This window comes from Pangasianodon hypophthalmus, chromosome 1 (genome assembly GCF_027358585.1).
Source record: "Pangasianodon hypophthalmus isolate fPanHyp1 chromosome 1, fPanHyp1.pri, whole genome shotgun sequence".
NCBI classification, from domain to species: domain Eukaryota; kingdom Metazoa; phylum Chordata; class Actinopteri; order Siluriformes; family Pangasiidae; genus Pangasianodon; species Pangasianodon hypophthalmus.
The window spans coordinates 11,209,260-11,224,553 of record NC_069710.1 but is presented as its reverse complement, the minus strand read 5'-3'; the positions used below and the strand labels follow the sequence as shown (position 1 = coordinate 11,224,553).

Genomic DNA, 15,294 nt, shown 5'->3' with positions numbered 1-15,294 from the left:
CACCGTCACTTACTTACGCATTTATTTTGTCTGCAACTTTTTGCCAACCCTCTCTCCTGGCTTTTGCAGCCTTTGAGGTGTTCCCTGAGGTTTTTATTAAAGTTTGGAACTCGCCATAGCCCTCCATTAAGAGTTCTTGCTCTGTCGCTGAGAAAAAGTGGGCGTGCTCTTTAGCCATTGTGAGCAGCCAATAGCAGCGTTGCTGATCAGTGTTTCTACTATCGATACATAGCCCCTTTTAAACCAGCGCATGAACACGCAGTGATCTCAGATAACTCAATCTAGCCATACTAATCATCAACAACAGGTGTGTTCGAAGAGCCGAATTAGCCAGATAATGATTAGCTGGATCATATCATCTCGGATGTGTCTTTTGATCTCGGATGTAATAAGCGACGTACGAAGAACGGCCCCCTGGTACGAATGTTCCTGTCTCGTCCTGGAAGGAAGGAGGTTGACCAGCTTGTGACTGGGATGGGAGGAGTCCCTGATGATGTTGCATGCTCTACGCAGACATCTGCGTTTTCACTACCCTTTGCAGGGCTTTTCTTTCAGACACCATGGAGCTGACATACCTCACTGTGATGGAGTTGGTCAGGATGTTCTCAATGGTGCCGCAATAGTAACTTGTTAAGATCTGGGAAGACCTTGTCAGGAAGTAAAGATGCTGTTTGGGCCTTCCTAACCAGAATTGTGATGAAGTGTGATGATGCCAGGACAGAGCCTCAGAGATGTGGACACCCAGGGACTTGAAGCTGAAGCATGAAAGCTTTTGAACTCTAACCAAACCTTGTCTTTTTTTTTTAAAATCCAGATTGCAAAAAAAAAAAAGAAAAAAATGATTTTTCCTTTAATACACTTTGGTCAATGTTATATGTCTTATTTCTAGGATGGACCCATGGTGGTGGGTTTGGCTCCCCAGGAAGCCAGTGACAGACTCATTATGTTTCAGGTAAAGTCACATGACCATGATCACTTTAGCGCTTATGAAAACGTTATAAACGCATTTACATTTGCTGTTATAGCCGCAAAGAGTGTGTGTGTGTTAATAATTCCATATTAATAACATTTTGGAATGGGATGTCCAGCAAAATCCAACAAGCTCATATACAGTGGGTGTGATGGTCAAGTGTCCACTTCCTTTTGGCCATATAGAGTACATATGAGCTCAATTTGTGATCTTATAAATCATTAGCAGATGATGACTGGAAATCTGCGTGCTAAGCTATCTAACTAGCTCTTTATCTTGGCTAAAGTTAGTGGCAAAATTATGGTTATATTGGTTATGTTACGTATTGACAGGCTTCGCAAACAGACATTCAGATACTGAAATACCTCTATTGTATTACGTAAGCAATAAAACTTTTGGAGGTGTGCTGTAATTAGGAAAATAATCACTGACAGGGTGGTTTGATGAGCCCCGATGTGAAGTGGGAAGCAAATTTCCAATAATTACAGTTTTCTTAATTAAAGAGCGACACGTTGTTCTTCTTCTCCATTTATAGTTATTTTTAATGTTGTGAAATTCACTGTTAAGAAGGTTTTTAGCTTCTTGTGCATTAAAAGCATTTTAGTACTCAACATTATTTTAAATGGCTTAAAATTACACCTTTAGAGGGACGTTGATTTTAAGTGCTGTCAAGTTGCAAATGATGATAATTATCCCTCTTCTTTATGCACATGACGTTGATTTTTGTATCAGAACCGCTTTGACAACCTCTACCGCAAATACATCACCTTCACCGGTGGGGAGGAGCTCTTTGGCCTGCCTGTTACCCAGCATCCTCAGCTGCTGGAGATTAAAAAGCAACTGGCACTGCTGCAGAAGCTCTACGGCCTCTACAACAACGTCATCGACACCGTCAACGGCTATTACGACATCCACTGGGCCGACGTTCACATCGAGAAAATCAACAACGAGCTCCTGGACTTTCAGGCAAGGTGAGTGACCAGAAAAATGATCATTTAAATATAATAGAAGACAATATAATGTAATATAGTTGCATATAAGCTGCATTATACATTATAATAAGACGAATTCAGAAGTGGATTTCAGTTACACTGGCTGAATTTTGCACTCCACTTAAATGGAGTCAGTTTTATCAAAAGGAAATGATTTTCTCTTTACATCAAAAGCATCCCAGTGAGTTTTAGTTTGAGTCCACAACCAAAAAATATTTATTTATTTATCAAAATGTTTATTTTTCAGTTACCAGAAATGAAGCAGAATTACAAAGGGTATACTTATTTTCCATAAATGCTTTACTTAAGGCTAAACCACACCCAAATAGGGTTAATATTTCTTTAATTATATCAAAATGAAACGTAAGACAAAAAAAGTACGCAGATTAAGCAGTAGGCTATTAGATTTTCCCAAAAAATGAATTTACCTCAGAATGTGTTTGGGCAGGGGAAAAGATTGGAAATGGGCCATTAAGAGAAAATTGCCAGTAAGCATAACATTATAAACCAACAGAATCCTCAGACACTGTCAATCTTTCTGCATATAATAATTACATAATTGAAGATGATGTCTATAAATGGGGATCATAACATAAAGAAGAGCTTGTTGAACTTGAATGTTTTATATTAATAATCGTCCATATTTTGACCTTTTTAGAATGAAAAAGTATACAGTTATTTACAATAATTTGTGTATAGATGCCGTAAGCTGCCTCGTGCCCTAAAGGAATGGCAGGCCTTTTTGGACCTCAAAAAGACCATCGATGAGTTCAGTGAGTGCTGCCCACTCCTGGAGCTCATGGCTGACCGTGCCATGATGACGCGCCACTGGAAACGGATCACCGAGCTTACGGGCCATACCTTCGAGGTGGAATCTGACGCCTTCAAGCTGCGTAACATTATGGAGGCACCTCTGCTCAAGTATAAAGAAGAAATCGAAGTGAGACCTCGATTTTCCTAGCTTCTAACATTTACAGTATTTTTAGGATTTTTACGTCATTTTTGTTTTTGTGTGCTAGGATATCTGCATTAGCGCCGTGAAAGAGCGAGACATTGAGCAGAAACTGAAGCAGGTGATCGCCGAGTGGGACAACAAAATGTTCACGTTTGCGCAGTTTAAAAGCCGTGGAGAGCTGCTGCTGCGTGGAGATAGCACTTCTGAAATCATTAGTAGCATGGAGGACAGCCTCATGGTCCTGGGATCACTCATGAGCAACAGGTGAGAGCAAAAAGTCCTAACTGTGACAATAACAGTTAGCTATTGTTTAGAAATGAGACCTGATTAAGAGTCACGTATAACCACGGCTGGCTGGAATAAATTAGCCAGCAGAGCTAAACCCACCCTCCTTTTATGTAAGGGAAAAAATATGTAAAAAAATGGGGCACAATTTTTGGCATCCAGATCATCTTATTTGCTGTTAAAAGTGGATTTTTTTTTTCACTTTTGTGGAACCAAGAACAACAGCACCACCAATGGACATAAATAAAGATGCACAGAATTGCATAAGATTGTGGCTCACAGATTGGGGCTGGTTTCTTTCTAGCCCAGACTGTAGACTTGTGCAGCAAATCATTGACAGTCCTGTCAAGTGTGGCAGCTCATCAGCTGAAAGCAAATCCCAGCAAGACTGAGCTTTTGTAGATTCTTGCACATGCATCCCTACATCCAGATCTTGTGATATCCCTGGACAATTCTTGGGTCACATCTTCTGGCACTGCACACAGCCTTGGGGTAGTTCTAGACAACCAGCTATCATTCTGTCCTCACAATGCTGATCTGACTCAGTCATGCAGGTTTCTCAACATCTTTTTCTCAACATCAGGAGGATCTGGCTATTTCTAACCATAGTTTTCAGTCTTGCAACTTAAGATTGGACTACTGCAACTTGCTTCTTGCAGATCTGCCCCTGCATACCATCCAGCCCCTGCACCTGATCCAGAATGCAGCTGCACAACTTGTTTTCAACTTCCCCAAGTTCTTCCACATCAGTTCCTCACTGCGTTCCGTTAACTAGCTTCCTGTAGCTGAGCCTTGCCTGAAAAACCAAAAACAGACCCCTGACTACCTCTAGCACAGCTCAACCTGACCCACCATCCCTCAAGGTACAAGCAAGACATGCATCATAACTATTCTCAGTGCTGGCATTAACTTTCCCTGGATGTCGAAGCAGAAACACTTGAATTAGTCCTTAATTTAAATTTTTAAAAAATCCCTGGACTTGCACAATGGTATTACTATTACCTGGCCTATTTAACTAGCATGAGGATATGTTTTTAATGGAAGACCATAAAGGTACTTCTGTAAGCCCTCCCATTCGCTTTTGTGACCAGCTGTTCCTTATACAGTAGATAGGGTAATACGTATACTGTATAAGGTATACAGTCCAATTTTGGTGAACCTGTGCCTACTGTAGCCTCTGGAGTGGAACCTGGAGTGGTCTTCTGCTGTCTTCCTCAAGGTCCTCGACCTTGTTGTGCATTCTGAGAATCTTTTCTGCTCACCACGGTGGTAAAGGGTGGTTATTTTAGTTGCCGTAGCCTTTCTGTCAGTTCGAACCAGTCTGGCCTTTGTCTTTGTTCAACAGCAAGGGGTTTCACCTGCACAACTGTTGCCTACTGGAAGTTTTTTGTTTTTAACCATTGTGTGGAAACTTTAAAACCTCAAGAGATCAGCAGCTTCTGAAATATTCAAACCAGCCCTTCTGGAACCAGCAACCATGCCATGGTGAAAGATCACATTGCTTTCCCCATTCTCATGTTTAATGTGAATATTAACTGAAGCTCTTGACCTGCATCTGCATGATTTTATGAATTGTGCTGTTGCCCCATGACTAGCTGTTGTATATACATATATAATTGCATATATGTAATATTATGTACTTGGATGGGTGGGTGGGTATATGACACACTGTATGATGCCTTCACAAGCAACATTACAATGAAAATAATCTTCATTCCAAACACATTTTCAGATACAACACTCCATTTAAGGCTCAGATCCAGAAATGGGTGCAGAATTTGTCCAATACCACTGATATCATTGAGAACTGGATGACGGTGCAGAACCTCTGGATCTACCTGGAGGCTGTGTTTGTGGGCGGAGATATAGCCAAGCAGCTTCCCAAGGTGCTCTGCAGTTTTCTCATTTATCTTACATGTTTCTGTGCGTGCCCATGTTTAAAAATTCTGTCTGATGGGTACAAACAATAAGATCTTTTTTTAATACGAATATGTATTTTAATGATAGTTTGCCAGTAATGCTTTTTGCCACGTACCCTACACAGGAGGCCAAGCGTTTCTCTAACATCGATAAATCCTGGGTGAAGATCATGACACGGGCGCACGAGATGCCCAACGTGGTGCAGTCATGTGTAGGTGATGAGACGATGGGTCAGCTTCTTCCTCATCTGCTCGAGCAACTTGAGATGTGCCAGAAATCCCTCACTGGGTATGTTTTTTTTGCCATCCTTTTTTCCATATTTCTATGGAAACCCTGTTGTTGATTATTTTCCTATAATAGCACACCCACCAAGTGTTTTATTCCTTACTTATAAAATGGCAACAGGTTCACGTTCAGCCGTCTTGATGCCATCTTGATGTTGCATGAGCAGATGTGGTGGCATGCAGGGTTGTTGTAGGTCATGTGTCAAGTGACAGGTTAAAGATCAAATGAAAAAAAAGAAAACAATAGGCAAATGGAAATGAAATCCTGACAAGATGTCAGAAACAAACAAATATGTCAAAAAATGAAACCTTTATTCATTTCTTGTAGTAGGCATAGATGTACAACTTATTCCTGTCAAAGTTCTGCTAACCAGGTTGTCATCATCTTTTGGTTGAAGGTATCTGGAGAAGAAGCGTCTGCTGTTCCCTCGTTTTTTCTTCGTGTCTGATCCAGCTCTTCTGGAGATCCTGGGCCAGGCGTCTGATTCTCACACCATCCAGGCTCACCTGCTTAATGTCTTCGACAACATCAAATCCGTCCGCTTTCATGATAAGGTACAGCGCTATTGCAACTTCAGATCTGTTTATTAATCTGTTACCTAACACTACTTCAACGGTTTTAGCTGAAAATATATTTTTTCATTTTCATCATCTTCTTATAATTCTTAGTAAGGTTCTTAGTAATGTGTCGATTTCATTCACACTTAACTTTAATTTGTGTGAAAGAGGTTAGATGGTTAGATGTAAGGGTGGGGTTAGCATGAATACATTTTTAATGAACTACAAGTAGCCATGAAATGAATACAGGCATCTAATGGGGAGTAAAAAAGCACAAACGTGATTAAAAAAAGATGAAAAGGAAAAAAAGGAAGAAGTAAATGAGAGCACAAATGTTTACTTTCTATTATACTCAGTTCAGGTAAAAAGTACCTGTTCTTTTTGATGAACTGAATTTCTAGTTGTTCTAGTTTCTAGTTGACGAACTGAATTTCAGCAGTTCAGTATTTTATGTGTTTTTACGCAATTTCTTCACACACTGATGAAAATGTTAAATCTCTGTCTCAGATATATGATCGTATCCTGGCCATCTCGTCACGTGAGGGTGAGACGGTGGAGCTGGACCGGCCCATCACCGCCGAGGGCAATGTGGAGGTGTGGCTTAACGCCCTCCTGATCGAATCCCAGAGGTCTTTGCACCTCATCATCCGTCAAGCGGCCCTGGCAATCCAAGACCCCGCCTTCCATCTGATTGACTTTATGAATTCCTTCCCTGCACAGGTATTCAAGGGTTAAGCCTCTAAAAAGTAACAAATAGTAGATATTAAATAGGGCAGTTGCAGTAACTGTCACTAGCATTTCTTACTGCTGCCTTTAAGGTAGATCTCATCTGGACGCTTCTTACCATCATTTATTATGACACTTTAATTTTTTTTCTAAATATCCTTTTAGGCATTATCATTGGCATGATTTCTCATGAACTCTCAGATAAAAAAAATCAGGCCAATAACCTATTTCAAAAATAATAGTTCAGTCTTAAAGGTAATATGCAGGTGCTTTACATCCAATAATAAACAAATTCAAACAAGTAATGGTAACCATAAACCTTATATAAGTACAAACAAACAAACAAATAAGCGTTAAACTAATTAACAAACCATTAAATAAAGCAAATAATATTTATTTATTTATTTATTATGTAAAATAATTAAAATGACTAAATATTTAAATAAAAAAAATAATTATGAACTTGAATGCTAAAGTTAAAAAAAGTTTTTTTTAATCAGTAGTTTGAGGTGTTGTGCTTACGTTAAAAACATGTTATATGTTATTAAAGCTAAAGACTTTTTAATTAATGTCTGTAGAAATGTCTATATTCATAGAAATAATAGTTTAGTTGGGATATTTTACTTTTCTTCTTTTTATGACATCCTACGAATTCTTCAAATAAAAGCTATTATTGTTGTTTTTGTTGTTGTTAATATGTTTATCTCACATTTCTGTAGGTGGGTTTGTTAGGAATCCAGATGATCTGGACACGAGATTCAGAAGAAGCTTTGACTAATGCCCGTTATGACCGTAAAATTATGGCCAAAACCAATCAGTCCTTCCTGGATCTCCTTAACACGCTCATTGACATGACCACCAAGGACCTGAGCACAATGGATCGGACTAAATACGAAACCCTAATCACCATCCACGTCCATCAGAGGGACATCTTCGACGACTTGGTGAGTGAAATAGGGTTCGAATCAGAAAAATATTAATATTGTCTTGGAAATTAAAACACATTTCGTTTCATATAAAAACATGCCCATACACACAGACACAACACACATCCCTACTTTGCATCTACACTTATTAGCCCTTTTATCAGGTAGATAGAAGCTTTATGGAGCACTAAATTCTCTGCTAGATTTCAGCCGGTCTTATTATATGCAAACGTTGTACTTCACTGTTTCCATTTGCATTTTAGTGTCTGTATGAATATGAAATTTGCTGGAACATTCACCTTCTTAAAACTTCAGAACCTTCAGCAAATAAACCTGTGTTTATATAGCTCTGCGCAAGCTAGAAGGCAATCTCCTGAACGACTGCAAACCAAATTACTCTGCTTGGCCTGTTCCAAATATAACACAACTCTGTTTATCCATGCTTTGAATGGAAGCCAGATTTGCAATATTGAGTTATGTAAGTTTTTATATATTTATATAACTGCTCTGCACCAGCTCCATCTCACACTCTTTTATAACCGAGTTTCAACTTTTCACTGAGGAATAATTGTGCCACTGTTGCATTTTACATTGCTGAGGCTCACAGAAGTCTCGCAGTCGGGAAATTTCAAAGAAAACTTTTAATAAAGAATAAAAATATATATTCGCACAGTATTGCTACCTTGGTTATTGAATCATTTAGCGATCATATGTAGCCAAAGTTGTTATGAAAGATTATCAGCAATAATTCTAACTATTTTAGAATTATCGATCACATTTTCCCATTCATATATACAATCCAGTTGAACCTAATCTGCTTCTGCTAGCTTTCAATGTGAATTTGATTGTTTTTTGCTAATATTCCTGACGTTAATGTTCCACTAATGTTACTCAAATGTTTCCTCTGACATTCCTTAATTGCTTCTCTTAGCTTTCCCTAATGAGATTCCTCTAATGTTTCTCTAACATTTATTTAAGGTTCCTCAATGTAATGCTTTTAAGGTTGTAAGGTTTTTCTAATGTTCCTCTGATGTTCCTTTAACTTTAACAGTTTTTCTTAAGGTTTGTCTAATGTTCTTGAAATCACTAATGTTTCTCTAAGGTTCCTCTCAAGTTCCTACAGTGTTCCTTTAAGGTTCCTCAAGTGAGCCTCTAACCTTCCTCTAACGTTTCTCAGAAGTGTCTTTAAGATTCCTCTTAGGTTCCTGTAATGTTCCTCTAACATTTATTTGCTGTTTTTGTCTTTTTTTCTTTTATTTCTTCTTCTAGTGTCGTTTGCACATCAAAAGCCCCACAGACTTCGAATGGCTGAAGCAGTGTCGTTTCTACTTCAACGATGATTCAGACAAGATGCTGATCAACATCACAGATGTGGACTTTGTTTATCAGAACGAGTTTTTAGGCTGCACTGACAGGCTGGTCATTACTCCATTAACAGACAGGTAATCCTGGGTTTTTATTTAATTAATCAAACTGTCAGTTTTGTCCACTTATATTTCTCAAGTAAGACTCATTATATTTTATTTCTGAGTGTCACATTGCTAGTTACATATTGAACTGTGGTCCTGTGACCAACAGATAACCTCTAGGTGCAGTGATTATCATCTGGATGCTGAAATCTTCAACAAAGTGACTACCATATGGTGTAGAATTTGTGTATGATGGAATGGTGAATGGTGTAGAATAAATACTGCTGTCATGCAGGCATTGTTTCCCTGGAACCTTCTCTAGTTCTGAATGACAAGGACACATTTATCAAGTGTTTATAGAACCATGTTTAGATATGCAACTAGAGTTCTATTTCACCTTCTTTATCTGGGTGAGAATCACCTGGATTCTCTTGGCTGAGGAACTGACTCACCTTAGGACTGATTGGAAAGGTTTTTGGAAATTACCCCCACAGCTATGCTACTATGAGGGCCAATGCTATTCTTGTAGATCCTGTCGAAGGTACACAGTGATGCCCAGGTTGGAATATTACAGACTTGTAGAAACTAGAAATTCTGGAGCAGCATGCGTCTATGTAATCCCCATGAGTAGGAGACACTCTGTGTAGAGTGGCTGGGCATCCGGCCCACCTAAACGCCGTGGTGATGACGTCCACTACCCACTGGCCCAGTCTCATTGTTTAGAAAGGGACGTCCCTTGTGTCTTTTCTCTGTGACAGATAAACAGTTAACAGGTGATATGACTGGGTTCAACCACATGTACGTGGTCACCCCAGAATCATCTGGCCAGCAACTTGCAAGCCATGCAGTTCTTTCGGCTAAAATGATTTTAGCAGTCTTTAGGGAGACACATTTCAGTTTGTCATCTTGCATGGGTTTATAAGTGTGGGACTTCAGCACAAGGATGAGATCCCACACTGGGCTCTTGGGGAAGCGTGGTGGAGGAAGGTACTTTGAGTAAGGTTTTAACAAGTTTATGAGCCCCCAGCCATTCACAATGCTGTGATCATTGTCCTCAACCTGTACATCGCTATGAAGTGCCAAACTCACAGTTGCACATAAGCTAGCTGAGGGTGCCAAATGTATCTCTCCGCTTGGGACAACAGATCTGTTCTGGGGGTAAGAACAACAGTGGCTGGTCTGATTGCGAATTTTGTGCAGTGTGGGCAGAACCCAGCTCTTCCAGGATGAACCACAATCAACGTTGATTTGGCATCAGTGAAGAGGTCCAGCTGTGCCCTGCCAATCTTTCCCCTGATCTGGGATACCACTTCTCTGGCTCAATAGAGCATCCACTGTACCATTGTGCCATTACGGCAAGTGAGTTGCTCTCATTGAGGCTAACCATGAGTGGGCACACTTGAGTACTTTTTGTGCCATCCAAGTTTGTGCAGCCTTGGTGATTGATGTATCTGATGGGCATGAAACAACAGCAGGTGGAAGTATCTCAGAACTGGTAGCAAGAATTTGAACACCCTCAGTTCAGTTGGGTTCTACTCTCACACTGCGGCTCCACATGTTGATAAGCATGTGTGCATGCACAAGAAGGCAAGAAGTTGATTCTTACTGACTGAAATAGCTAGAGACAATAATGCATAACTAGTATAGAATCATACAGTTGTTGGTTTGTTTTTTCTTGATTTAGGTGCTACATTACTTTAGCGCAGGCTTTGGGGATGAGTATGGGTGGAGCTCCAGCTGGGCCAGCTGGAACTGGAAAGACAGAGACAACCAAAGACATGGGCCGCTGTCTGGGAAAGTACGTGGTGGTCTTCAACTGCTCTGACCAGATGGACTTCCGAGGTCTTGGCAGGATATATAAAGGCAAGAACAGTTTTTCCACTGGGTTTTTTTTTTAAGTTAGCTATGTATGTTTGTTTAATGGAACTGTCCATATTCTTGAGATACATTGTGAGTGTGAGCTATATTGTCTATATGCTAGCTGTAACTAGGCTATGATGTAGCTACTCTATAAATAATGCCTAATACATTAATGTAACTTATACAAGAAAAGTGGGATGTATATTGAATTTTGTAGGATTTGTAGCACTATATATTAGAGTAGGGTAAGTAACTTGTTATTAATAGGTAAGTACATAGTAAGTAGCTAGTAAATATAAGTAAAATATGGTAAGTAGCTAGTAATAAAAAGTAAGTATGTGGTAAGTAGGGAAATTGAATTAATTGAATAAATGTTTACATGAATGGATGAATGAAAAGTCATGTTAAAAATGTCTCCTTATGAAAAACTTCACCATTTCAACTATTATACATTTTTCTTGTTAAATAACAGTATGTTTTTAAATTTGTTTACTGTTAAGTTTTTGATTATGTGGCCATATGTTGGCCTTGTTTTCCTAACTGAATAGAAACTGAATTTGTTTCTTGTCTGTATGTCTCCGAAGGTCTCGCTCAGTCAGGTTCATGGGGTTGCTTTGACGAATTCAACCGCATCGAGCTGCCGGTGTTGTCTGTTGCAGCACAGCAGATCTCCATCATCCTCACATGCAAGAAGGAGCGAAGAAAGAGCTTCATCTTTACTGATGGAGACTCAGTGGAAATGAACCCTGAGTTCGGCCTCTTCCTCACCATGGTGAGCTTCTGGGGTGGGAGTGGCATATCGTGAAAGGATATCTGAGAGGAAAATACAAACATGATATAAAGAAAACTGTAATATTGGATTGTATAATAAGCATACACTATAAATTATCTATTTAATATAATACATATGTCTGAGTATCATGCTGACTGTTTTCATTGTTTCCAAGCACATGCTGATTCATTACTCATAAATGGGTGTTTATTTTGGATGTGTGACTTTTCCCCATGGAGAGCACAGGCAGTGCGGGCGAGGGTTTTTCTGTTCTCCAACTGAGGAAAACAATGGCATTGAAAATTGTTGTCGCAGCCTGTCGTCCTCAGATTATTCGGACAGGATTGCTTTTCATGACAGCCGATCACACCGTGCTACTTCCACTTTTTTTCAAAAAGAAAAACATGGGGAAGTGTGAACAAGGACAAGTTTGAAGCCTATTATCTGTAGATACACAGTGTATGGTGGAGACAAGAAAATATTTGAAATCTAAATGTAAATCTAAATGTAGATGCAGATTTCTGAGCCTATATATAAAACAATTAACAAATGAACAGGTTTATGTGTATGTATAAATGAATGTATTTATATGAATGTATAAAAGCGTGTATATCTTGCTAAAGGAAATACTGTACTACAAGTATAATACTATAAAAACTGTTAATTTAAAAAGGAAAATACTGTACTATAAGTATAGTACTACAAATACTATAAAAAGTCTATTGAAAAATATTTTTACTAGAAGTATAGCACAATAAATATAAAATTCTAGAAAAAATGACTATACTATACAAATATAGGACATTAAATATTATAAGATTCTATAAGAAAATACATATAGTACTATAAATACTATGAAATGCTTTAATAAAATTCTATGCAATAAGTATAGTACTATACAATACTACAATATAATTGTTGTAGTAAACTATAAAAACTCTATAGTACAGCACAATAGTATAGCACAATAAATACTCTAAAGTTCTATAAAATCTATTATACTATAATACTATAATTATGATAAAATTCTGTGCAAAAGGCTATACTGTGAGTGTAGTACATGTAATACTCTAAAATTCTATAGGAAAATACTATATTACAATACAATACTTAAACAATTCTTTAAGTACAGTACTACAAATACAATAACATTCTACAACTCCAAAAAAAGAAAGAAAATGATATAAGTATAAAACTATAAACACAATACAGTTCTCTATGAAAATACTATAGTATATCTATAAATAATCTAAAAGTAATACTATAAATGCTATAAAATTCTAAGAAATTCTGTGAAGATGCTTGAAAAATGATGAAAAATAATGAAAAAAAAAAGATTCTAAACATAAAAAGGCCTATAAAGACCAGTACTTAACTTACTTAACATTTTATTTTGCCATAATAGCAAATTTCTCAGTGGTTTCTCTTTAATTTACATTTGCTTAGTCTTTTTCTACTGACACACAAATGCAAAATACATAAAATAAACATCTAAGAGAAAAACATATGTAAAATTTACTCAGTTAAGGGTTCTTCTCTTCCTAATGAAGTTCTACTTGAAACCTTCTCTGTTAGCGAAACTCACTGTTGTAGGGCTCTGCATATAGTAGAACCTGGGACTTGTATTGTGTAAAAACTGTAAGCAACATATACCTTGTATATTATTTAGATTCCAATTGTCTCAAAATATTTATAATTGCTCATATTGTGTGTAGAACCCTGGCTATGCGGGTCGTCAGGAACTCCCAGAGAACCTGAAGATCAACTTCCGCTCAGTAGCCATGATGGTTCCTGATCGGCAGATCATCATCCGGGTGAAACTGGCCAGCTGTGGCTTTATCGACAACATCGAGCTGGCCAGGAAGTTCTTCACCCTGTATAAACTGTGTGAGGAGCAGCTCTCCAAACAGGTACCAAAGTCCATTTTCTTATGAAATATTCCCAGTAGCTTCCATAACGAAACCATAATACGATGACAATACGTTTGATTTGAGGTGATCATATCTTAAACATTGTTTTCTCCTTGATCTCTCAGGTTCACTACGACTTTGGTCTGAGGAACATTCTGTCTGTCCTGCGCACTCTGGGCGCGGCCAAGCGCGCCAACCCCAGCGACACCGAGTCCACCATCGTCATGAGGGTGCTGCGGGATATGAACCTGTCCAAACTCGTAAGAACATCGACTCCGTCCTGTACAATCATCATAAAGCAATAATTTCTACAAAAGGAACTAGTTAGCTAAGTAAAATCTTAGTAAAGATGTTCAAAGAAGTTGAACCATTCATGCTTGTAATATTAGCATTACTTAAAGACAAAGAATGGCCTGGTTTTTTATTTTAAAAAATTAGCATTAATCATTAGTATGTCATTATTTTCACATCTTTTGAGTCTTTAAACCTATTTTCGAGGCAAAAGAAATGTTCAAAATAATTTTTTTGGTACTTTTAGTATTTGTTCAGATGAAAAAACACACTTAATTTTCATAGCTAGCTTTCATGATTTGCAGTATTAGCATTATGTGTGCAGGTAAAGGCACTTCGCTAAAACCCAGAGTAAAGACAAGCTTTGGTGTTTATAGAAAAAATTTGAATCTTTCATGATTGGTAATTTTAGCATTAACTTTTAGCAATGATAGTTAAAAGTTAAAAATAAACAAATAAAGAAATGAAAATAAAGAAATAAATATTCACAGCAAACTTGTGTGATTAGAAATGTTAGCATTAATTATATTAATTATTAGCAAGGATAGAATTTCGGCATGGCTTTCAGCACCACGTCCCAGTTCATTTTCACCTTTTCTTTATTTTCCATACCAATGTTAAAAATGAAAAGCTGTCTGTATACGTGTATCATTTTTAGAAATGTTGCTTCAAAATGCTAAATGTTCACAGCTAGCTTTCAAGATTAGCATGCTTTATTAGGAAAACTAGCATTTTAAGGTTATCCCTTGATATAACCTTATGTCTATTTATTTATTTTTTTTTATTCTGCCACCAGATTGATGAAGATGAGCCGCTTTTTCTGAGCCTGATTGAAGACCTTTTCCCCGGAATACAACTGGACAAGGCGGGATACCCTCAGCTGGAATCGGCCATAGATAAACAGGTGCGAAAAATGTCAGAAAAATTTACCGCGGTATGAACGTCAATCCTCACGCTAGAAACACAAGCTCACAGTCGTTCTCAGATGGGGTGCGTTACAGAAGCGAATACACAGGAAAGCAGAGGACCTGAAAGAAACCCACAAAGACATGAGGAGAACACGTGCAACTCCACACAGGGCTCAGGATCAAACCCTGGAGCTGTGAGACGATTGAATTTTTAAAATTGTGTTAGTTTGTCGTAACTGATTTTTGTGTGTGTGTGTGTGTGTGTGTGTGTGCAGGTCACAGAGGCTGGTCTTATTAATCACCCTCCCTGGAGGCTAAAAGTGATCCAGCTGTTTGAGACACAGCTCGTGCGTCATGGCATGATGGCATTGGGTCCGAGCGGAGCAGGAAAAACCACATGCATCCACACACTCATGAAAGCCATGACGGGTAAGAAAACACACACACACACACACACATCTAATCTGATAGACAGAATCACATGTAGCCCACCACCTATACCCTGAGGCATACACTGTATATGTGTGT

The 15,294-nt window shown here is 38.3% G+C and overlaps 1 protein-coding gene across 3 annotated transcripts in view; it reads left to right on the top strand.

Moving 5' to 3' along the window:
• dnah5 (dynein, axonemal, heavy chain 5) overlaps positions 1-15,294 on the top strand; it is a 112,156-nt gene that overhangs the window by 40,461 nt on the left and 56,401 nt on the right. For all 3 annotated transcript variants that reach the window (XM_053237103.1, XM_053237099.1, XM_053237095.1), the window contains 16 exons: positions 890-952; positions 1,703-1,941; positions 2,662-2,902; positions 2,982-3,181; positions 4,935-5,088; positions 5,247-5,410; positions 5,805-5,961; positions 6,472-6,684; positions 7,410-7,634; positions 8,886-9,058; positions 10,710-10,888; positions 11,470-11,657; positions 13,373-13,567; positions 13,693-13,827; positions 14,655-14,762; positions 15,042-15,195. In XM_053237103.1, the coding sequence (XP_053093078.1) occupies positions 890-952; positions 1,703-1,941; positions 2,662-2,902; positions 2,982-3,181; positions 4,935-5,088; positions 5,247-5,410; positions 5,805-5,961; positions 6,472-6,684; positions 7,410-7,634; positions 8,886-9,058; positions 10,710-10,888; positions 11,470-11,657; positions 13,373-13,567; positions 13,693-13,827; positions 14,655-14,762; positions 15,042-15,195 (2,788 nt within the window). The remainder of the gene's footprint in view (positions 1-889; positions 953-1,702; positions 1,942-2,661; positions 2,903-2,981; positions 3,182-4,934; positions 5,089-5,246; positions 5,411-5,804; positions 5,962-6,471; positions 6,685-7,409; positions 7,635-8,885; positions 9,059-10,709; positions 10,889-11,469; positions 11,658-13,372; positions 13,568-13,692; positions 13,828-14,654; positions 14,763-15,041; positions 15,196-15,294) is intronic.